This window comes from Lontra canadensis, unplaced genomic scaffold (assembly GCF_010015895.1).
Source record: "Lontra canadensis isolate GAN:19392208 unplaced genomic scaffold, GSC_riverotter_1.0 scaffold48, whole genome shotgun sequence".
Lineage (NCBI taxonomy): Eukaryota > Metazoa > Chordata > Mammalia > Carnivora > Mustelidae > Lontra > Lontra canadensis.
In genome coordinates this window covers 3,962,365-3,988,190 of record NW_022631042.1, presented here as the reverse complement: position 1 = coordinate 3,988,190, position 25,826 = coordinate 3,962,365, and the positions used below count along the sequence as shown (strand labels likewise).

General features: G+C 38.3%; 1 protein-coding gene across 7 annotated transcripts in view; it reads right to left on the bottom strand.

Annotated features, from left to right (window-relative positions):
* CACNA2D1 (calcium voltage-gated channel auxiliary subunit alpha2delta 1) overlaps positions 1-25,826 on the bottom strand; it is a 496,060-nt gene that overhangs the window by 393,796 nt on the left and 76,438 nt on the right. For all 7 annotated transcript variants that reach the window (XM_032873243.1, XM_032873244.1, XM_032873245.1 and 4 more), the window contains exon 2: positions 9,953-10,034. In XM_032873243.1, the coding sequence (XP_032729134.1) occupies positions 9,953-10,034 (82 nt within the window). The remainder of the gene's footprint in view (positions 1-9,952; positions 10,035-25,826) is intronic.

Below are 25,826 nucleotides of genomic sequence, written 5' to 3'. Positions count from 1 at the left end.
ACACTTATGATGTTTTGCGCAAATATCATTTGTCGGGGGGCACCTGGGTGGCTCAGTGGGTTAAACCCTCTGCCTTTGGCTTGGATCATGACCCCAGGGTCCTGGGATCGAGCCCCACACTGGACTCTCTGCTAGCGGGGAGCCTGCTTCCCCTCTCTCTCTCTGCCTGCCTCTCCGCCTACTTGTGATCTCTGTCAAATAATATATATATATAATATATAATAAAATAATATATATATCTCAATATACAATAACAATAATAAATACATATAATAATAATACAATACAATAATAACAAAATTATATATATATATATCTCATTTGTGTGTTTTGCTTTGAATATAAGCAATATAAGTGGTGACAGTGTTGGTTTTTTAAAAGCAGCAGTGATTTGGGTCTTTTTGGTTTTGTTTTTGCTATTTCATTCCATTCTTGACCAAAGCTGCCCTTTAAAGTAGTTTATTATGGAACGTTGTCACACTAAATTAAAGGGAAGGATGGGAGATATGTAAATTATCTAATCAAATAAAATGCTGAAAGTGAAAAAAAAATATTCAGGGTAATGGTTTATACCTTATAGTTAACTCCAAGCTATCTTGCTCAGAACTCCTAGGAAAATTAACACATAGGAAGAATTCAAAATATAACATAGGCTTACTATGAACATCCTCTGAATGTATGTACACACACCCGTGTAACTGTACACACATACACACATACACATGAATACACATAATTGATCATTTTCTCGAATTCATAGTGCATATATTTCTTTTTTTTTAAGATTTTATTTATTTATTTGACAGAAGAATAGCACAAGCAGGAAGAGCGGCAAGCAGAGGGAGAGGGAGAAGCAGGCTCTCCACTAAGCAGGTAGCCCGAGAGGGGCTTGATTCCAGACCCTGCGATCATGACCTGAGCTGAAGGCAGATGCTTAACCCACTGAGCCACCCAGCCCCAACCCCATAGTGCATATATTTCTGATGATAACTACATCAAACTGCCATTCAAAAATCAAACACAGCAGTTCGATATTTCCCTAGTCTTTCCATTCTTTCTATTCGATATGATACAGCTTTTTGGCTGAGACAATATCACATTTCAAATGAGACACTGTCTTTAAGAAGAATATTTAGGAAGAATGAAGTCAGAATTGGAGAACCTTCCACAGCATAAATTGCTACATACTCTAGTTCTTATTAACAAGAATTTGATGGTGACGCTATCAACCTTGCATTAAAGATGGTAGAAGGGAAGGAAAAAAAGAAAAGATGGTAGAAGGACTAGAACAAGCGACAACCATGAACATGCCTGTGCTATCGCCATGCTACACATTGGAACAGGTGCTAATATTTAACTGCAAATGCAAGTGCAATATAAGGGCTCATTCCTACAACACAGTAACCAAACTATAACAAAGACTAACTTGAGCAAAAAAAGAGATGCATAGTAACAATTTTTCAGTTTTTAGCTTGGAGACATTTCACACATAAGGTGAAGAGTAAGTTTATCTTCAAGAATACTCAGAATTAGGGGCGCCTGGGTGGCTCAGTCAGTTAAGCGCATGCCTTCAGCTCAGGTCATGATCCCAGGGTCCTGAGATGAATCCTGCTGGGGGCTCCCTGGTCAGTGGAGAGTCTACTCCTCCCTCTTCCTCTGACCCTCCCTGCCCATGCTCTCTCTTACTCTCTAACAAAATCTTAAAAAAAAAAAAAAAAAGAAGAAGAAGAAGAAGAAGAAAGAAAGAATACTCAGAATTAAGGACATACTTGATCAAGCCCCTGACTTTTGGTTTCAGGTCAGGTCATGATCTCAGGCTCTTCAAATCAAGCCCTGCATCAGGCTACATGCTCAGTGCAAAGTCTGCTTGTCCCTCTCCATCCCCCCTCTGGCCCTCCCCCCTCAAATAAATAAATAAAATCTTTAAGAAAAATATTTGTAATTTTTTTTTTAAATGAGTACCCTGAATTAAAACAAGCATTAAGAAACATAAAATAAGAAGCCAGCTACTTGGGGTTCTTTTGTTTGTTAATCCCGGAGATATTATTTTAACCTAGCCTCTTTCATTTTGCATATCAGGAGCTATATAGAATTGCGTATGTATTTTGAGCAGCAAATTCATATGCAATTAGAAGTGGAAGAGATCATATTAGATTCCATTAAAGTTAAATTAAAAAATACTTAACCATAGGCTGAGTGAGCTGCTTGCCTAATGTCCCTAACCCCAAACGACCCAAATTCATTTTACTGCCAACAAAAGAATTTTAAAAAGCGGCACTGTTTAATTTGCTCTTAACCATTATACCTTATTAACAAATGGCTTTTCTAAAGAAAAACTGCTACCTACCAAAGCTGATAGACAAGTTTACAAATTTACATTCATTTAAAGAATTCCACACCTTTACCCTTGCCTCAAATGTCTCAGTGCTTCTAGAGCAGTTTTTCAACCTGAACGCTACAGACATATTCACCAGATACCTCTTGGTGGTGAGAAGATGTCCTGTGTTTTGTAAGATGTTTAGCCCTATCCTCGGCCAGGAGCCAGGAGCACCCCCCACCCTTCACGAGCTGTGACAATCACAAATGTTTCCAAGCACTGACAAATGCCTCCTGGGGGACAAAACTGCCCCTGGCTGAGAACCACAGCTCTAGATATAAAGACAATAACTGTCATCAGAAAAAATAAATAATAAGAATCTACACGTTGTATACCGAGAGGGTGCAGTAGCAAATAATGGTCTTTTATGCCATTCATCTTCACTCTAGAGAAGCTACCACTTGGCTATATCATTTAGCGGTTCTTAGTTTCCATCTTCACTGTGTAGCTCAGAGACAAGAAAAGGGCACAGACAGCATTACATCATTCTCTCTGTAATTAGTATTACCAAGCCATTAGATTGCTATTTGGAAAAACAATGAATAATCATGCATCCCTCTAGTACTAGTATAACTTAAGTGTTCATTATTGATAATGGTACAAATTGGTAAGGTAAAAAAGAAAACATTGTAATAGTCTCTTACTATTACTGTTCATGAACACACAGTACTTCATTGAAAAAGCTGTTAATAAAATACTTAAAGTCACTATGGGATTAGAAATCCCCTAGAGTTTATTCCACACCTTTGAAATTGAATGTAATTACACTGTTAAAAAAAAAAAAAAAATCAGCTTCTTACTTTAAAATCTCCAGTAGGAGGGTAAAGGGAATCCATATTCTCTACTGATAATACTATATGCAGTCAAAGTAGATTTCTGTCTACTTAGAGAGATTTTAAAAAAGTATTTTCCCCTTAAAATAACTATAATCTCAAGTTGCCTATGCAATTATGGCAATTCATTTGGTTACATTTCATCACTGAGAAAATAAGGCAATTATAAATAAAACCAGAATGTGAAATTGCAATAAATAGTTGTACCTGAAAATTAATTATACTATTCTCACAAAATAGTTCTATTACTTTTATAAATTATGTTACTTTTATAAAGGAATATGAACATAAAGCTACATTTTGCATTTAACTTTTCCATAGTATCTTTTATTGCTTTCAGGTTTCCATATTCCCTTTTACCCCTAAACCATTTCTGTAAGGAAGAGAGTGTTAGGCTCTATCTCACTTGACAAGCAGGTAACAGGACATCTGGCACCAACCAGCTAAGCTACTTAGCCCCACTCCCCAGAGCAGAAAAGAAGATCCCAGTCCTTGTTGTCTCTGCACCATGATGATTCCCTAAGTCAAAATCACCAATGATTAATTACATTCTGCTCTGGAGTATCTTCCTTTGTAAACAGATTAATATACTAAACTCTCCGCCACCTAGAAAATGAATATTCTATTGACATAAGTGATGTGACCACAATGTCAAAGTAAAAGCATCAGTCTGTTAATACCACTAGTTACTAATGAAAAGAAATTATTCACTTAAAACACTTAGTAAATACTAACTTAATTAAGAGTACTGAATGCTCAATATTTAGATACGTTTCATATTGACAGCTTTGAGAGCACACTGAAATGTGAAGGTATTGATTTTAACATAACTCTATGAAATCACGGCAGTGAATCAAAAACCAGCAAGTTCTATGATGATGCCACTGCAGAATGATTTTATCTTCAAAAATACACTTCTGGGGTTGGGGGATATTTTAAAGATTTTATCTATTTGAGAGAGAGAGAGAGAGAGAAAGTGAGAAAGGCCATGAGAAAGGAGAAGGTCAGAGGGAGAAGCAGACTCCCCATGGAGCTGGGAGACCAATGCAGGACTCGATCCTGGGACTCCAGAAACATGAGCTGAGCAGAAGGCAGTCACTTAACCAACTGAGCCACTCAGGTGCCCATCCCCAAATTTTCTTAAATATGCTTGCATATTCTAGCCAAACATGTCAGAGACCAGAAAGAATTTGTAGTTAAGAAGAAAGCCTTAAAACAAGGTGACAGGCATAATTTCAACTCTATTAGAAAGCTAAAAGGATACAATAATCTCTGTTAAGAAAAAGTCTGGACACCCAGACCACCAACACAGTATTAAAATTGAAATAGAAGTGGACTATGGGGCAGTGTCAGATAATGAGGGCAGAGATTTCAAAATGCATATATTGTTAGGAATAAATACAGGAACAGCCAGTGCATCTTCCATAAACACAAAATGAGTCTCGGAAGCTTACAAAGCATTTAAAAACAAAAACAAAAACAAAAACCTGTGAGAGAACCTGGTATCATATGTAGGATGGGAAAGGAACAAGGAAGAAAAAGTAGCAGAGAGGCTTGGGATTTGTGTGGTGTCCAGAAGGCTGCAAATGTCTGTGCCTCCAGCCACAGGGAGCAGAAGATATAGAGCAAGTCAGGTCCTTATTGTCCCTGGGCCCCAGTCAAGTGAGGATCCCAGTCACCCAGGGCACGAAATGTCAGGAGCTCCTCACTCACTTGATTCTCCAAACTGGTGCCTCCTTCCATTCTGTGTCCTTTGTACATCACGTACCTCACCTCAGTCCGGTTCTGTGGGTCCCCCCCACCCCATCTGACCCCCATCAGGGAAAAGAGATGTACTTGGAATGACCTATTTGGAAAAACTCTACCTCTTTCAAAATACAGTCTTCATACTGCTGCCTAGTATCAAATTTGTTCTGCTTAGGGACGAAAGAGTTACTATAGACTTAATGTGAAGGAAAACCATCATCCTTTTTTTTTGGTAATAAAGAGGAGGCCCTGAGAAAGCCTTGGATTCCTAAAGGGAAAGGGGGAAGTGCAAAGAAAGAGAACAAAAGAGACAACAAATTCCTAGACGCTCGTGATTTGCTTGCAGTATCATGATCTGCTCCCCTGCCCACCCCCCTCCATGGAGCAGCACCTCTCAAGTGGGGCGGCTGAGGATCTCTGACCTCTTTGCAGAGTTCTATTTTGTTTTGCCCCGTTTGAAGATTCCGAAGTGGATTTTACAGAAAAGCAAACAGTAGTCTGTACTTATCAATCCATCTTTTAAAAAGTTTTTCACGGGGCACCTGGGTGGCTCTGTCAGTCCATCAAGCCCACTCTTGATTTCAGCTCAGGTCTTGATCTCAGGGTTGGGAGATCAAGCATCTGGATCGAGCTGGGCTCGGAGGCTACGTGAGATTCTCTCTCTCAAGGACACCTGGGTGGCTCGGGCAGTTAAGTATTGGACTCTTGATTTCGGCTCAGGTCACGATCTCAGGGTCCTGGTTTCAAGCCCTGCATGGGACTCTGTACTCAGCAGAGTCTGCTTGTCCCTACCCCTCCCCTCCCCACCCTGCTTGCTTGCTCCCGCTCTCTCTCTCTCTCTCTCAAATAAATAAATAAATGAAATCCTAAAAAAAAACTCTCTCCCTCTTCTTCTGTCCCTCCCTCAACATGTGTGCACGTTCTCTCTCTCCCTCTCCCCGCAAAAAAAATCTTTTTCATAAAACAAATTCATTATTATAGAACCTATTAATTCAGAATACCTGACAATTTAGATACTGGTTGAAATTTAAGTACATCTTTACATGAAATATTTTATCAACTTATTATATGAGAAAAATGGTTGCTGGTAAATGTTTTATAAAGTTAAAAACTTTGTTTCCGGGACGCTTGGGTGGCTCAGTCAGTTAAGTGTCTGCCTTCAGTTCAGGTCATGGTCCTATGGTCTTGGGATCAAGTCCCACATTGCCTCGGGCTCCCTGCTCAGTTAGGGGTCTGCTTCTCCCTTCTCTGCTCCTCCTCCTCCCCTGCTTGTGCTGGAGCTCTTTCTCTAACAAATATATAAATAAATCCTAAAAAAAAAAAAAAAAAAGACTTTATTTCTAAGATTTAGACCATCTTGATTTTTTTTAAATGTTATCTCTTCATTAATATATAATGATCAGCCTCTCCATTTGCCAGCTACAGGAATTTGTATGTCTATGTGTGTGTGTATGTTTATTTCTATTTTTTTTTAAGATTTTATTTATTTATTTGACAGAGAGATCACAAGTAGGCAGAGAGGCAGGCAGAGAAGGGGGTGGGGGAGCAGGCTCCCTGCCGAGCAGAGAGCCCAGGACCCTTAGATCATGACCTGAGCCAAAGGCAGAAGCTTAACGACTGAACCACCCAGGTACCCCAGTGTGTTTATGTTTAAAAGTAATAAAATGTCGGGCGCCTGGGTGGCTCAGTGGGTTGGAGCCTCTGCCTTCAGCTCAGGTCATGAACCCAGGGTCCTGGGATCGAGTCCCGCATCGGGCTCTCTGCTCAGCTGGGAGCCTGCTTCCTCCTCTCTCTCTGCCTGCCTCTCTGCCTCCTTGTGATCTCTGTCGGTCAAATAAATAAATAAAATCTAAAAAAAAAAAAAAAAGTAATAAAATGTCTTCCCTTTGTTAAAACAGTCATACCACTCAAAGCCTTCTGGAGATTCAACTCCCATTAAAATATAAAAGGCATTTTTCAAGAAATAGAAGAAATAATCTGAAAGTCTTTGTACAGTTCGTTAAAAACAGACAATAATAATGTATTAAAGGTATGTAATATGACATATCATTATAACCATACTGCAATACATAAATGTATCAAAGTAATACAATGTCCAACTTAAATTAACACAATGCCTTAATTATTATCAACCCTCCCTGGGCTAGTGTTTGAGGACGCTAGAAAGCCATTTTTATAAACTTGGAAAGATGTCTGATTTTAGCTATGCTGCCTTTAGGTAAAAACTTAGCTGTACTAAATTCCAGTAGAAACAATTCCATTAAATAATTTGGGAAGAATTATCATTTCTACAATATTAAATATCAACCTAGGAATCTGCTAAATTTCTCTATTCAACTTCTGATCCTCACTGTGCACCTCATAACCCCAAACTCTGCATAAAGTCACTCTCAACTCTGGTGCCCTTCAGCTACTCTGTGCTTTAGGTTTTCATGGCCAAAAAGAAACGCAACCCTTTGGCCTCCATCATGGACCTTTGCTTTCTAAGCAAAAGGAAAGGGGCATATGGAATCATTTATCTATACAAAATAACACTCTTCGTGTGTCTCAGTATTTAAATTCTTTTTCCAATAATAGATTCTGCTCACTCTCTGTGCTCCTTGTTACATAAAATACAATTTTCTATTTGTATTTTTTATTTGTCACTTTATTAGGTACATGTCTCATAAACAGAACATTGTGGGGATTTTCTTTCTTCCTGTCCATTCTATTTTTTTAATCCTAATTCAGATTAGGCCATTTATTCATTCAAGATTTGCATTGTTCTTAGTAATCTATACTTGACAAACCATAATGGAAATCAGGTGAGTTTTTTTTTTTAAGTGATTCATTGCAAAAAGCAGGTTCAATAAAACGGTTCACAGATGAACATCAAAAGGAGAAGTGAGGTCAGCCAAGAAAGTGGTTTTTGAGGCTACAGAAACAGTGGAGAGGAGGGAAGAAGAGCTCCCAAGAGCAGTTTACTTTTAATCTCAAGCTGTCAATAAAGAAAGTCATATAACTTCTAACCAGAATCTGCCAATTCTCATTTCTTTTTTTCTCATTTCCACAAACTCCATCACTTTGACAGAGGCTCACTTTATTATCCTGTCCAACTTGACATTTTAACACCTCTTTCTGTAAGGACAATCATCGAGGACCCCAAGCATCAGGTTACAGTAGCTTTCAGGAATCTTCACACTCCAAAGGGGGATTTTTGAGTCCTACAGTGTCAGTCCTCTACAGAGAGGAACTGCATCTCTGTCAGCTTTTGGCAGCCTGGACAGAGCCTGAGACATAATCTGTGCTTAATAAGTGTTGGTTAGAATTACATTTAGTCACTGTTATTCAGAAAGAACACTTTTCACGTCCCAAAACTTTCCTTATCTCACAAATACTTAAGTTTCTTGAACATACTTTGGTATGTTTCTTCATAAAGTTCAATCAATACATGAGGTAACCATACATTTCAGTGTCTCCCAGGGAAGAATACTAACATATATATATTCCTATGATAAATATTCATATACCCTCCATGAATTGACTTTTATACCATATCTCACCTCTATGACTCATCACATTTTTGGAAAACAAAAGGTCTCATTGTATCACAAAGAACACAAGATAAAAGTACTTTCAAATTGTTGCTAGAACTGGAAAACAAGTAGTGAGACTCTAAAGAAATGACAATTTTTTTTAAAGATTTTATTTATTTATTTGACAGACAGAAATCACAAGTAGGCAGAGAGGCAGGCAGAGAGAGAGGAGGAGGCAGGCTCGCTGCTGAGCAGAGAGCCCGATGTGGGGTTCGATCCCAGGATCCTGAGATCATGACCAGAGCCGAAGGCAGAGGCTTTAACCCACTGAGCCACCCAGGCGCCCCGACAATTATTTTTTTTTTTAAATCTTGTGAAACCTACACATATAAACACTCTTATCTGGGGAAAATAATCTATGTAAGATGCTCTACTATCATTTATATGTTGCTATCATTTTCAAGAATCATTTTGGAGTGACTCTCATAGCCATTTCATAAATCGTAAGAAAAACCATATTTTAGAGTGTCTTCTTTTCTTGCACAAAAATCTTTATTACCCATCTCAATGACTCACTCTAGTCTCTAGACATAGCTATAAACACTTTCCAACCATTTTTAAAAATAAAATCTACCCCCAAAGAAAGAACATGTGTTCCCACTGAGGATATTCAAAAGAATCCATCACAGGACCTCAAGTCACCACTGCGTGAGCTATTCTAAAATATACTCTGAAGAAGAGGAACATAAAACCCCAAGATGAGTTCTAGGGGAATCTATACATCACATGAACTCACCTAAGGAGAGGCTGTAGGTAAGCAGTAACGTGTGTGGAGAACACTACATGAATTGTTCAGGAACGGCATTTTTTTTGTTCACAATAACTAACAGTATCAGGGCACCAGTTAAGCATTGGTTAAGCATCTGCCTTTGGCTCAGTTCATGATCTGAGTGTCCTGGGATCAGCCCCACACTGGGCTCCCTGCTCAGCGGGGAGTCTGCTTCTCCCCTTTCCCTCTGCCCCTGCCCCCCAGCTCCTGCACTCGCACACGCTCTCTGTCTCTATCTCAAATAAATAAAATCTTAAAAAATAATAATAATAATAACTAGCAGTACCAAGGCTCCTTGTCTGATCCCACTACCCAATTCACATGAAAAATCATGTCCTATTCATAATATAGAAGTGTAGATCCTATGGAGCGCCTGGGTGGCTCAGTGGGTTAAGCCTCTGCCTTCAGCACAGGTCATGATCCTAAGGTCCTGGGATCGAACCCCACATCGGGCTCCCTGCTCAGCAACAACCCTGCTCCCCCCCCCAACCCGGCCTCCCTCTCTGCCTACTTGTGATCTCTCTGTCTTGCAAATAAATCAATAAAATCTTAAAAAAAAAAAAAAAAGAAGAGGAAGAAGCGCAGTTCCTTGAAGGTAGGACAGCATTCAAATCAAGGAAAAGATGAACAAAGTTCTTGGGATGTCACTTACATCGACAAGCTGATTGACTCCGCTTGCTGTTTTCGCCAGTGTGACCAGGTCTTCCTGCATTTTATCCACCCATGACTTGATGCTGCAGAAATCAGAAGACAACATTCTATCAGATCTCTGGCAAACTGAAACCACACACATACTATAATCGTGCTGTAGATAATTCATTAAATTGCCTTTATATTTTTCTTCCCCCTCCAAGTTCCTACTATGTCCACCCTTCCAACCCACTTTCAAATTACAAAACCAATGAACTTTCAGTGGTCAGCTTCTCAGGATGCTGAGATGCCACAAAACTAAAAGAAAATGCCATAGATGTCTTCTCCAATATGAGGGTACAGGTTTCCTTAATTTTTATGAGAATTCTATTAATAATTAATTACTAATCACTATATTAAATAATATAGTATATATTTATATAATTAATTACTAATTAATTACTATATTAAATAGAATATTCTAAATATTTTTAATATTCTAAAAAAATAGAATATTCTAAACTGAACTTTACCCTTTAGCTTGTAAGTATTCTTAATATAATACCAAGGGTGTGCTACATATAGAATATTTGAAAAAAGAAAACATAAATAATTTTAAATTTCTCATAATTCCATCACCCAGGGATAACCACTGGGAATATTTTGATGTATTCCACCAAACATTTTGATATGTTCTGGTCTTTTAAAATTCTTTCACATGGTTGAAAGCATATTATGTAAAATTCACATCTCTGTTTGCTTTTAGGTCATATGATAAATATTCTCCCATGCCATTACAAATATTTTATAAACACTGTATTTTAATGGCCACTTAATATTCCATTATCTTTATATCCCATAATATATTTGACCATCCTTTTTTGTTAAAAGATAGAATATCATCAGCTTTAACCACTACGAATTATGAAGAAACAAATATCTTAGGGCGTAAAGCTTAGAAGTATTTCATTTCCTTAGTTAGACTCTTAGATTTGAATTCTTAGTTCAAGGATGAAGTTTTAAAGGAATGTTTCTGAGCACTAAAATTATGATTGAAAGATTTCAGTTCAAATCCTTTGCATGTATATATTTCAGATTAATGAAATGGAGATCTTAAAATACAAGTTACAGATATCAGGACATTTTAGGAAAGCTTAAATCAATGGTCTTACTTCTTCCTGTCACTAGAGATATTACCGAAGAGCACACAATGTTCCTTATTCAAATCAATATAGTTTGTAATCCCTTCATATATTGCATTTATTCATTCTTATTTATAAAAAGACACATGATATGTATTCTTTTCTGCCCATGCAAATATAAGAAAACACTAGTAAGAATGGTAGGTAATGACTTATATTTGAATTTGAACTTCTCTCTACATATGCATGACATGTGTATCTATCTGTTGCCTATTTATTCTACTTCTTCAAATTTTATTAGGACCAAGTGTCCTCCCACCTTTAAGAGACCACATCTAAGAGTGGTTTAGGAAATTGTTGTTTTAAAAATTAACTATGTATTTCATTAGTGCTCCATCATGAGATTTAACCATGTTTGTCTTTCTTTTCCTTGGAAAGATAAGAATTCCAAGAATGATACAATGTTACCAACTTTTTGTCAGATATATTTAAATGTAACAGAATTTAAAAAATTAAATGTGGCGGGGGGAGCATAATGTAAAAAAGGGATTTAAATGAGGTGCAGATAAACATACAAAAGATAATAAACTGATAAACTAAAGAGGATCAAGGAAAACAAAGTCAGTCACAGAAAAAGGATGGAATGCTTTAAAGAAAAACACAGAGGTTTGACTCACATGTGAAGTGAACTAGTTAACTAATGAAATACATAAAAGCTGGTGATACTTCCACACAAATGAAGATAAGGAAGAACAAATTATTGACCCAGGCTTATAAATATAACCTTAAGAGGTAAATAATTATCAAGAAAAAAAATTTTTTTAATTATCAAGAAAATAAATAAATAAATAAGTAAAACAGGAGGAGAGTATGGAAAGAAATTTATAGAACCATTAAAATGAAGGCTGTCACATTATTCTAATATTATACTTCCTGATGTAAGCTGGTACGTATTGTAGGGGCCAAGGGCAGGCCCGTACAAAATGGGCCACTTTGGCAAGAACACGATTTTGAGTCAAAGGCAATCAAAACCCAGTAGATTCAGGAAAAGCTCTTTACCTCCCCCTCAACTGCCTACTTATGTAAGGAAGACAGCTATGAACAGAGATTAATTTTTACCTCAGAAACTTATCTCCCTAATAGGGAATCTCCTCTCACCTTCCTGCTAATGGTGTTTCTCACCTCTGTATCCTCAGACCCCTCTCCCCTCCTCAGCTCATAAAATAAGCCTCAACGCCTTTGGAATTTCCATGTCTGTATGGATTCCCCACAGGTATGCTATTAAATTTGATTTTCTCTAGATAATCTGACTCAGGTCAATGTGATTCTTAATCCAGCCAGAAGGAGCTTGAATGACAAAGTAAATCCTTCTTTCCTGATAATCCATTTGAAAAATACTACAAATACAAACTAATATTCTAATATTCTTATTAATATATTAATATTCTAATATTCTTATTACTATTATTAGATAAATACAATTGTGCTCCATTTTTCCATTCAGAACAATAAATTACTTTAGGGAGTGGGCAGGAGCAAAGAGCACTGACACCATTTTTTTAAAGATTTTATTTATTTATTTGAGGCGGGGGGGAGAGCAGGAGCAGGGAGAGGCAGAGGAAGAGGGAGAGGGAGAAGCAGACTCCCGGCTGAGCAGGGATCCTGAAGCAGGATTGGGTCCCAGGATGTGGAAATCATGACCTAAGCCGAAGGCAGATTCGTAACTGGCCAAGCCACCCAGGTGCCCCCTTGATGCCATCTGCTAATTCACATCAGACTATCTCATTTCTCCAAGCAGTTAGTGAACAAGTCCTAAGACCCAGAGACAATAAATCAGCTCTTCTTAAAAATAATTCCCAACATCAACAAACAGTAAGAAGTGTTATATATCCCTTTAGCTAAGAAACTAAGACACAAAGTATATTAAAAAAAAAAATTACCTCATGCCTGAATTCTGATTTATACTAAAGTGATCCAAAATGTGCATTCTAACTTGAGACCTGAGTGTACTGTCACTGCTAATGTTCATCGAGTTTAACTTATTTTGGCTGAAAGCAATGGAGGACCTCTCCAGTCTCCTTGCCATCAATGACAAGCTGTCAAGAACACTTCAGGGGAGCAAGGATAATTTTTCATAGATATGGGGTGTTACCTGGTTTTCCTAAAATTCATAGGTACTATGCCTTTCAAACCTGGAATTGAAGATTATAATGGCTAAGAAATAAGCAAAGATCCCATTCATCATGAAAGTGAAAAATTACACAACGGAAAACACTCATACGTGCAGATTCTTTCTCAGTCTTTCTCTTTCTGGGTAAACTGTCACGTACATACATATACTCACTAAGCCCTATTTTATCAAATATCCCCAGAAACTACTACGAAATCTTGGAGAAAATTACAGAGGATATATCCCTTTCATATAATAAGAAACTAACACAGGACTCCACAAGGAAGATTTTGTTTGCTGTTGACCCATTCAACAGATACTAAAAACACCAGGTGCAGAAATGAAAGATATATGCCTTACAATGTGGTTGGTCTTGAAATCAGATCTGGCAGGGAAAAGGCAGAAGAGAACAAAAACATGGTGGTGTAGGGGAAGAAAAATATCTTTTTCTTCTACCTTTTTAAGTTCTTAACTTAGAGAATGCTTGGACAATAGAAGGCCCCTATAAAAAAAGGCAGTTAAGGAAAAAAAAAAAACACCAGACATCTATTTTATACATATTTTACATGACAAGAGAACCTTCATAAGGAAATGGGGACCCAAAGAAATGGTTAAACCTGAGCATTCTTATGCTAATCCAATAAAGAGTAGAAAGTAGGGAAGATACACGGAGACAAGAGTATGAACCATGTATCGTAAACTAGAGGGAACTTAACAAAGCCTATTCATTCAGTCTTGTCTCTGTCCCTTGTCTTCAGAGATAAGAATGTTCTTCTCCCCTGGGTTTAGGGAAGGCAACCTTCCTATGAGGGGAAGGTCAGAAAGTCCTTCATGCACACGCTATTTCTCAAACTCCCTCAGCTTAAAATATTCAGTATCATGTTTTGGGGTAATGTGTCCTGAATCCCATGAGTGGGATACATTTCAGGATCAACAGAGAATCACTTAGAGTTTACTAGGTAGTAGGGCAGGGAGACAGGGAAGGTTCTGTGGGCTAATAGCTACTTGATGTGAAATTTGGAAGACAAGTGGAATTTGACAAAACTGAGAAGGCAAATAAGAAAAAATGAAGGCAGAGGGAATACAAAACACGGCACACACAGCAACTACAAGTAGCCAGAATGGCTGAAGTCCAGGTCAGTTCAACAAATGGCATCGGGTGGGAGCAGGCATGGCAGGGACAAAATTCAGGCAGACAGATGGGCCAGAGCAAGGGTCTTAAATAACATTCCGAAGCATTTAGATTGTATTCCCAAAATTATGAGGAGATCATGGAAAAGGCAGAGTTAGAGAGTAACAAGATCCAGCAAGTGTGTATCAACATGATGAAACCGGTTTTTTTCTGATAGCCAAGAGGATGGTGGCTCAGAGGGAAAATGAAAAATAAGAAGGGAAGGTCTAGATGAGTAAGAAATGAGAAGTATTCAAACCAGCTCAGTGGTAGTAAGAGGAGAGAGAAAAATGGAGGAGAGGCTAAGTATAAGAAACTATGAGCTCAATAAAAAAAAATCTGAAGTGTGGACAACAAGCTTTCACGTAGTACGGGATATAGACAGTGAGTGGAATTCAGGAATGATTCATGGAGCTCCTCAGTTAAACAATGATAGGACATGTTGATATACACACAGGAGAAAAGAACAATTTAGAGGGACATGATTATGTTTGCTTTTATTGGTTCAATTAGACATGTTTCTGAGAGATCCATGTGTAGGCAACTGAATAGACCTGGGTTGGAGTCCTCACAATTTCCAATAAGAATATAAAGATTTGGTGTTTCCAGTGTATATAGAGAACATAGGTAAGTCAACGTCTGACTCCCAAAGGATAGTGTACAGAAGGAAGGAAATACACAATACTGGAATTCTGAAAAATAACATTTACAAGAAGGGACAGAGGATCTGAGTAGTAGCAAAAGAGAAGGGAATCCAAGAGCAGTGATATGACAAAACCCAGAGAAGAGGAAAAGTTCCAGAGAGAGGATGTAGTTATGGAGTCATCAAATAAGGTGGGAGAAATTTATCCAAACCTTACATGTAAGGGTAATGAGAGAAACAGTGTGGAATCTAGGAAAGAAGGGAAAACAAAGAGTACCTAGAAAAGAACGAAGAACAAGGAGTACTTTTTTTTTTTTCTTTTTTGAGATTTTTACTTATTTATTTGAGAGAGGGAGAGAGCACAAGCAGCAGGAGGGGCAAAGGGAGAAGGAGTGCAGCAGGTGGATTCCCCACCGAGTGTGGAGCTCGACACAGGGCTCAATTCCACAACCCCAAGATCGTGACCTAAGCCAAGTCACATGCTTCACCAACTGAGCCACCCAGGCACCCTTATTTTTCTTTTTTAATAGGAGAGATTTAGGCATCTTTCCATGTACAAGTAGAACAACAACTAGAAAAGGAGACGCTGAAGATTCAGGAGAGAACGTGTACTGTATTGACGGGGCAAGGTCCTTCAGAAGCTCTAGATCAGGGCTGTTCCTGCTCACCCCCCGTATCCAAACATGAAGGTGGGGAACGCGTGAAGAAATAAGCATAACCCAGGAGAAGCCTAATCCATGGCTAGAAGGGAGGATAGCTCCCCCATAGAGATTGGAGGGAAAATATAAACGCTTTGGGGTAAATGGAAATAACCAGAGCAACTTGATCAGAAAGCTGAGACAGTTCTACTTACTGGTGTCTATTTCTTTTGTAATAGAAGAGACAGTCATCTGTTCAGAGACAAGCAGCAGGTATGAAGGTAGGGTGGTTGGAAAGGAATTTGGACGTTTAAAAAGAGCACTAGCCAGAGGTTATTTAAAGATGTGCCCTAGACTGGAGGTCATCACTTTTTCTGGTACTAATCAGCATAAATGTGTCAATGTCTTCACCATCTCTTGACTGGAGAGGGAAAGATGAGAGAAAAAAAGGCATTCAGATGAATATGGGGCAGATATCAGCATGTAGGAAAGAAGGAGAAGGACAAGTGAATTCAAGGACCTGAAAATTTCCAGATCTCTATGCATTCTAAATAACAAAGACAACCAAAAATCTCATTAAAATGTTACAGTATTTTATTTATAAAAATGTTTATTTTCCTTTTTTTTTTAAGATTTTATTTATTTATTTGACACAGATCACAAGTAGGCAGAGAGGCAGGCAGAGAGAGAGGAGGAAGCAGGGTCCCCGTTGAGCAGAGAGCCCGATGTAGGGTTCAAGCCCAGGACCCCAGGATCATGACCTGAGCGGAAGGCAGAGGCTTTTAACCGACTGAGCCACCCAAGCGTACCATAACAAGGTTTATTTTCTAATCACCAAGGAACCTCATACATTCCCATGTGTGCTGTCCTTTTCCATGTTCTGCGTTTGCTCTCTAACCTCTCCCTGAAATTAACCCTCCACATTCATTGTGATGGAATAAATTCCACAAGTACTGAACCTTTCACAACCTCCCACACTAAAGATTTTCTCCTCTATCCACTAAACGCCAAAAGCCTTTAAATTGAGTTTTGTGTTTATTCTCCTGTACACTTTCCAGATTAGATGGATATACGTTTATTCTCATTCACCACTGAATCCTCACTATTTTTATTACAGTGCCGTGCAAATAGTAGGCACAGAGATATTTAACGAATACAAAGAAAAATGTGTTAAAATGAAATATAATTGCATTACTGTGTCTTTAAGAAGCACAATTATCTTTACTTAGGTAGAGAAAGTGATTGATTTACTAAATCTCTTGTTCTCTCCACAATCCACATCAGAAAAAATGAACTGCTGGACCTACGCATCTATACGAAACACCCACTTTTCAACAAGTAGCAAATTTCCAAAATATGACTATTATAAGGGGATTACTAAATCTCTAAAATGAACACCTCATCATTCCAAATCTTTCAAGTATGTAATGAGTGTCATAGGGGGAAAAATAGTCTCATAATCCTTCTCTGCCCCTACAATAACTCAGAGTCAACTAGCAGAATATGTCGTCAACAGATGATGTCTGCAAACTCATGTTATACTGGAGAACTCACTAGGAGATCTCTAAATATTAAGACAAATATTTTGTTCACTAGTAAGATAATCTTTTATATCCTGGACTTCATTTCATGGTACAGAAAGAGCCCAAATTTTAAAAGCAAATATATATAAGATAGTCAAGTTTTCACTAAATTTGAAAGAAAAATACTTGCCAAGCAATTAATACTGTTCCTTTTGAGATCAGATTTGCCCGCTATACAGCTTTCAAAAGGGTAGTGCCTAGTTCAGGAAACTCTTTATTTAAGAAAAAAAAAATACGGTAATCCATTTCATTTTGCATGCATTTCAGGAACATCAAATTCAGAACAGTACAAATTACACCCCGTTTAATCTATTGTAAAGTACATAGTTATCTATTTAATTGTTTTAAATGCTACAGAAAGAATTTGCCTTTTTACTGGTTGAAACAATGGAGCCAAAGTGATAGCTAAGAATTGTTACAATAGGTCCTACCAAGACTAACTGTCCTTCCTTGCTCTATTTTATGTGGTACGTCCTCTAGAAAAGAGAAGGCTGTATATGAACCCACTGCTATTGGCAAGGAGAGAGTAGTAAAACAGCCATCTTTCTTCCACGCCCTCCTTGAATTACCCCATTAGCAATTATCATAGAGACTAAAGCAAAAGAGGAATCCGAGATACACAGGAGAAGGGGAAGGGAGGGGGGCTGTTACAGTGAGGAGGAGGGAGAGAGTGAGAAGTCTGCAGCCTCTAAGGTCCTTGTCCTAAGCATTATCTGCCTATGCCACTATTCTTGAGAAATAATTTTATTTTTAACCCAAGGAGGTAAGAGACATAGTTATCCCCTGTGGACCTGGGAAAGAATTAGAATATCACAAGATCTGACAATCTGACCACTTCAGTTGTGGTGGTATATATAAAGAGCTTATTCATAAATTTGAAGTAATAAGATCATATATTTCAAAAGTGTTCTACTTTCTATAAATATCCCACCAATGCCACACTGCTTTTTGTTATGTAATAAACCACCCACAGTGTTCCTGTAGTTGGATAAATATAACATAAGTAAGCCAAAGATGTAGATAGCCCAGACACACTATTTTGCTAACTAGGCATTTCTTATAATGTAGATAACTATATCATTAAATTCTTTCTTTTTTTTTTTTTTTTTTTGGTGTAAAAGGGGTATGCTTGATATCTGCTTTAAATCTAGGATTTTTTGTGAGATGGGTGTTATGCCAGGAATGTTAGTTCCTGAAATTATTCTCAATTGAAACCATTTTCAATAACACTGCTGCTGTTTTTAGAAAGCTGTTTAGACCTGTGAAATGCTTTAGTATTCCATTTTTATCTAGAGTCAATCCTGTAAGAAATGCAGAAAGGGACGTGAACGTGCTAATCACAGTGGAAAGGTAAAAAGTCCTTGACAGTAGGAAAAAGGAGAAGGGGTTATCACTAAAATCAGATTTTAAGCTGTTCATGTTCCTCTGCCTTCATTTTCTGCTGGCCTTTTGCTGTTCCTGCGCGCGCGCGCGTGTGTGTGTGTGTGTGTGTGTGTGTTCAATCTGTGTCATAAATATACACATTCCTCACTCTCAAAGATCAAAGGTTCTTCATACCTACTTCTTTTACTATCTTGGATTGATTTTTGTTTTATCCAAGAATTTTTTCATTGTTTCTTTAGTGAATATATTTTGCCTCCACTCCAGGAATTTGCTTCTAGCTTCCAAGACAACCAATGAGCCATACACTTTAGGGCAGGTATGAATGAAAGTTCCATGGTTCGCTAGAAGGGGGAGGGGTGCTCCTGTGAGGTATTTGGTCTCTTGAGGCCCTGAGAGTCTTTTATCCTTCCCTATCCCAGTGAGTTACAACCTCCAGTCTCGTCCCTCTAGCTTGGGACCAATGGAGGTGTCCAACATGGGCCACACAATCTGCTACTGGTATTCTATAAACAAAATCAACTGCATTTCTATTTGCTTATTACTAAACCTCCATGCGTTTTATTGAAGATCTTCCCTTGCACTGTTTATCTGTATTTTTTTCAGTCATTGCACTGTTCCCAAAACTTATTCAATCTGTATTCAAGCATGTGAATATTATGTAATGTCCTGATAAAAACGTCCTTATTTCCTTCTTGTCTGAATTATGAACTGCGTGTTCATAATATTTTCAGTACTACCAAATACTCAAGTGTTTATTATATTTGGATTCTAAATGGCCAATCCAATTCCCCGTATGGGTCAATATCTACAGTCAAGCCAGTTCAGCTGCCTCACAATCATGGCAGTTTTGTCATGTTAGGCAATCGTGTTTTCCACTCACCTGAAATTACCTAAGTCCCCTCAGCTCCCAAAATTCATCCTTCAAGTCTGTACTTAGATCCTACTTCTGGACGACCCAAGTCCTCAAAGCCTCAGAAATTGTTCTTTTCCCTACGTTTCTGAGATTTACATAGCCTGTCCTACAAAATGTCACACACGCTGATATAAGTCTTATGTTAGTATTATTCTTCTCCAGCAATACTTAATTTCAGGGAGCAGAGAGGCCACAGCCTGTAGTTCTGTATTCTGAGAATATCTAACACAGTTCTATGCATACAGCAGACACTCAATGGATAGTAGATAATATCCGTTGAGCACCAGAGTGTGAGGAGCTGTTCTGAACAAGTCATGGGAACATCCTCTCATTCTTCCAAGAATCTATACTGAAGGTATGGCGTCCTACTTTTCAGATAAGGAAACTGAGCTATAGGGAGGTGAAGTTACTTGCCCAAGATCAAAGAGTTAGTAAATGGCAAAGTGGGACAAATCGCCCTAAGAAGCCAACAGCGCATACGGTCTTAATGAGTGCTAATTGACAGGGTGGTCTGAAACATGGCTTGGCTCTCCTCATTAAACCACCAGACAGGAGGCCTCAACTCTTCTCTTATCAGAACTCACAAATGTCTCCTGTCTTTTATTTTACAGAGGGTCAGAGCCCTGGGTTCTAAGTTTGCTTCACCGATGTAAGGAAAAGAAATGACAATTACATAAGTCTTGTTTTTATACGGCAAGAGAAAAGGAAATTAGGAAACGAAGATTTAAATAATCGAGAAAACTCAAATATTTTATTCCTTAAGAAAAATTTTGTGAAGGGGCACCTGGGTGGCTCAGCTGATCGAGCATCTGACTCTTGATTCAGGCTCAGGTTGGGATCTCGGGAGTCCTGAGATCAAGCCCCCGGTAGGGACTCTGCACTCAGCACGGAGTCTGCTTGAGATCCTCTCCCTCTTTCCCATTCCTTCCTCCCTCCCTCTCTCTCTCTCTCTCTCTCTCTCAAAATGAAAGAATAAAATCTTTAAAAAAGAAATTTTTTTGTGGAAATATGCACGATTACTGAAATGCCGTCATTTTTCCTCACATTGTTTTTTTTTTAAGATTTCATTCATATTAGCAAATAAATAAGCACTATTTGTTTTATTTTCAAAACCATGAATTGCTCTGCCTTCATTACCAAAGCATGGTCGGTATTAGATACACAGGCACGGACTCTCCTGTTATTCACAACATGCACACAGATTTGACATCAAGTAGCAGGTTAGATGTAGAGTCAGCCCTGCTATGTTTCTAAATAGAAAATATTCCCAAAGCAACATGAAAACCTTCAAATAGGGATGGAAGATGTGACTTTCAGCTGGCCTTCATTGTCTTCATAATGAAGGTTCAGATACACAAACAAATCCAAGTATATGAAAGCCTAGGCCCAGACTGACTGTGGGGCCCTCCTTGTAAAGACAGCCCATAGGATCATTTGTCTGGCAGCCTTTCCAGGACAGAGTTTACTTAACAATCAAAAAGCTGTCAATGCAAATTTATTAACTTGCAAATGCGACAAATAAGAACTCGCCTTCTGAAAACCATCAGAAAAGGAACACGGCAAGGGTGGCGTATCCCCAACTTTTTAAATTCCTTTGCCATAAGGCACAGAAATTTTAGAAAAAAGAAATTGGAATGAAACCTTCAAATTTGAAGTGATAAACATCCTTTCAGCTCCAGAAAATACATTACAGTTTAATTGGTCTGAACCTTTTTGTCCCCACAGACACGTGCTTCTCTTTGACCCCCTTTGCCTGAGCAATGCATTCGTGGCCCTTGTGCTCCTCTCTGAGGGTCTGGGCACAGTGAGCATGCCCATCAGGAGATTGCTGCATGGGGGGGGGGGGGGGTGGTGAGAGCCAGCTCTCCCTCCTGACCTGCTCCATACAGACACAGAGCTAAACTGGTTGTTTTGATCAAATCGTTTTTCTCTGTTATCGCCATAAAATTAACAGTGAGAATTGTGCTCAAACGTGAATTTATGCTTATCAAATGGTGAAAAACTGAATAATTAATTTCTAGCACTATCAAAGAACTCCTTGCAAAGAATATGAACCATCAGTGTTAGTCCTATATAAATATCAGAGGAATACAGGAAAAGAAATTAGTTCTAGTTTCTTAGTCACATTTTTTATTTGAATTAAATTTTCCAAATAATGTAATGTTTAAGTTACAGCATTATAAAATTCTGGGCTTTTATGTATGGTATGTGAGAAAAATAACTGAAAGTCAAGGCAATTAAATAGAAAAAATTATCAGGGAGAAAAAGCACTTTATGGAGCTAAATCCAATTGAAGTGTCTATGTCATAGCCAGTAAATTAAAAAAAAAAAAAAAAGGCTGTGAAGCATGATTCACATACCTATAACTACTTAGAAGCCCTTTTTAAATCTATACTTAAAACATGAATTTTCTTTTTTTTTTTTTTAAGATTTCATTTATTTATTTGAGAGAGAGAATGAGAGAGAGCAAGCATGAGAAGGGTAAGGTCAGAAGGAGAAGCGGACTCCCTCCTGAGTGTGGAGCCCATGTGGGACTCGTTCCCAGGACTCCAGAATCATGACCTGAGCTGAAGGCAATCGCTCAACCAACTGAGGCATCCAGGTGCCCTAAAATGTGAATTTTCTAGGTAAATCTTTATTATTAGATGATTTGCTATCACTAACCAAGAAAAAAAAAAAAGGCAATAAAAAAATCAGCCCTGGGTATATTTTGCCTTTCAGGAAGCAAATAACACAATGATTTCTGGTATTTAAATTATTCATATAACATATGAAAGAAAAACTTCACAGTGCAATGGTCAATCTCCTTATAGAAAGTCCTAATGTTGTTGTACCTTCCACACTGGAAATAATTCTTCTGCAATTAGAAGGAAAGACTTAAACACGCATCTCATTGAGTCATCCAAGAAACAACAGCAAGCATGTCAGAAGCCCCAGTGAACGGAGGACACCACTTTGGTAAGATGGCACGCCCGTATAACCCATCATCTTTATGAACGATGAAGGAATCATGGAGCAGCCAGTAACATGAATTAAACATCAACCATCAGAATGAATCGTTGCAGAATTCTAATTTTTTTTAACAGCCGTTCTGTCACTGTTCCTGGTGCTCCGTTCAGCGCACATCCCAATGTGAATTTCAACAAGCAGTTTTAAAATGGACCACCCCGTCTGGTAACGTGGAAGTCTAAAGATTTCTAAAGCCAGATGTGTGACTCATATGTGACTCAGCGGCCTCCCACAGGTTTGACAGCCCATAGTGTCTCTCTCTGAATACTCCCTGTGCACGAGAGGCAGAATGGACTCCTCATATTGCTACTTAGAAAATACAAAAGGATTTGAGTGTAGGCAAACTGTCAGAATTCACACTACCTGTTTTAGGTCACCTGCAGTAGTAGAAGCGGGGGGAAAGCCCACTGACACATCTCTTACTGTATGGCAGGCTGTCTTTCCACTATCCCTGGTGTATCTCCCCAAGGTCCAGATCGTCCTCACCTATATCTTGATTACATCAGGGAGATGGCAGCCTCATGGGAATTTACATCACCTTGGAGCACTGCGTAACTAAATCTCTTAACTGAAGTTATTTATCCAATGATTGTGGGTAATAAACGTTATTTTCAGTTCTAGTAAGTGCAGAACAAGGAAACATCTTAGTCTTCCTGTCCAGTTTCCTAGTTAATGGAAGCTGCCCATATACACTACCCATGAAAAATTATCATGCCAATTCTCCCAATCTCTTTCTGTGACGGGCATTATCACCTTACTAACAACCTTGTTGTTTGGGGACAGAACTAAGATCTTCTGGGGACAAAAGAAACTGTGGCATATCTATCTTATAAACTATTAGGCAATCATCTAAATAAGATTTAGTTTTTAATATACATTCTATATGGCTTGATTTTTTAATGATGATTATTGATTTGGAATTTACAACTGAAATTATAAAAATTTCAGAAGAAAATTAGAGATGTCTTTAGACATCCAATTCCTAATGCCTAGCCAAAAGAAAATAGATACAACAGACTTAATTGTGGCCATATGACTGCCATTTTTATTTGCCTTTAGACTCAAACAGAATGAAAGGGGTGAATAAAAATATATGGGTATCATGAGCAAAATGAGAATCTGTATCTCCTCCCTGGTATTAAGAGAAAAACAACCATCAGCAACTAAGGGCAAACAGATGATAATGATTAATAATCATCTATGTAAGTTTAATAGAAGCATCTTTCTCACCAAGTGGTAAGTTCTAGGACCTAGGTTTGGGGATTAGGAGTGGATTGGAGTCTGCCCTCCACCCAGGTTCTTTGGACTAGGTATTTAAGGAGGATCCAGCACCTCATGTCCTAAAGCAAAGCTGGAGTCAAGAATCAGAGAAGTAGCCCACAGGCATAATGGTTCAAAGGAACTAGGCAGAAAGAATGCAGAGCTCTAGGAAGAGAACGGCAACTGGAGACAAGGACACAGCAAATTCCGAAAAGAGAGTAAGGAACTTCAGAATTATGGATCAAAAAAGTTTTATCCCAAGAATTTCATAAGCTGACTGAGGACCTATCAATAGAGTCTCTGCTTTCTTGGCTATCTCTGGATACAAAAAGAGCTACTAAAAGCCCAAACTGGTTAAGAAAGGTGGCTATGAAGTTTTGTTTAAAGACGTCCACTCTCTATGTATCATTTCTTACTCTGAAATCCCAAAGCATGGCATGCAAAACGCTACCGCAATGTGAAATTAATTTGGTTTTCCTATTTCTTTAGGACAAGTGAAGTTAAAGAAGTAAATAAAATAAAATTATTTATGTAATAAATATTTATTATTTATTAATTATCTTTATGTTAACACTGGGCTCAAATTACATACAGCAAATTATGAAAGCAACCAAATTGTCCATTGATGAGTGAATGGATAAAGAAGTTGTGGGATATACACACACACACACACACACACACACGTATATATGAATATCATCCAGCCATTAAAAAAAAAATGAGTATGTTCTGCCATTTGCAACAACATGGGTGGACCTTGAAGACATGCTATGTAAAATAAGTCAGACAGAGAAAGACAAATACTGTACGATCTCACCTATATGTGGGTTCTAAAAACAACAACAAAAAACCAGTCATAGAAAAAGAGATCAGACTTGTGGGTATTAGAAGCAAAGGCTGGGGGCGCCTGGGTGGTTCAGTGGGTTAAAGCCTCTGCCTTCAGCTCAGGTCATGATCCCAGGGTCCTGGGAGCAAGCCCCGCATCGGGCTCTCTGCTCAGCAGGGAGCCTGCTTCCTCCTCTCTCTCTTTGCCTGCCTCTCTGCCTACTTGTGATCTCTATCTGTCAAATAAATAAATAAAATCTTTAAAAAAGGAAAAAAAAAAAAAAAGAAGAAGCAAAGGCTGGAGGGAGGTGGGTGGTGAGGAAGGGGAATTGGAGGAAGGGAGGGAACTGGAGAAAGGTGACCAAAAGGTACAAACTTCCAGGCTTAAGATGAATAAGGACAAAGCCTGTAATGTACTCCACAATGACTACAGCTAACACTGCTGTATGATATGTAGGAAAGTTTTTAAGAGAGTAGATCCTAAGAATTCTCACCATAAAGAGCAAAAAAAATTTTCCCTCTCTTTCCTTTCTTTTTTTGTATCTGTATGACAGAATGGATGTTAGCTGAACCTACTCTGGTCATCATTTCTCAATATATATAAATCAAACCAGCATGCAGTACAGGTCTCAAACCCTTACAATGATATAGGTTAATTATCTCTCAACAAAGCTGGGGAGAAAAATTAGAGCCTTATTCCTCAATCTCTCAATCAAATTCTTCCTGCTAGATTTTTTCAGAAAGTCCATGGAATTCACTTTGGATAAATTCAAGAACAGGGTATACACTCTCCATCCAAAGAAAATACCTCTGTCAGAATTGTGGGAAAGGTGCTCTAATTTCCACCCAAGGGGTGTACTCTAGGTTTACTCTTCTAATTTAACAAAGGGGGCAGTTTGTGAAATGAATGGGCAGACAAGAAAATTAAAGGAAGAGACTCCATGGTGCCCATCACAGTATCTTTCCTTTTCATTAGAGAAATCCAGAGGAGTGAACAGAGCTGGGAAGCCCAGGGGAAATAACATGCTTCTGATTAACCAACTCTCCCTCAATCTGTAACACAGCCACCTGGTAGCAGATAAGATTCAATGAAGGAAAATGAAACTGAAGAAATTGAAAGAGATTCAATGGACCCAAAGGAAAAGAAAGAAATCAAGGG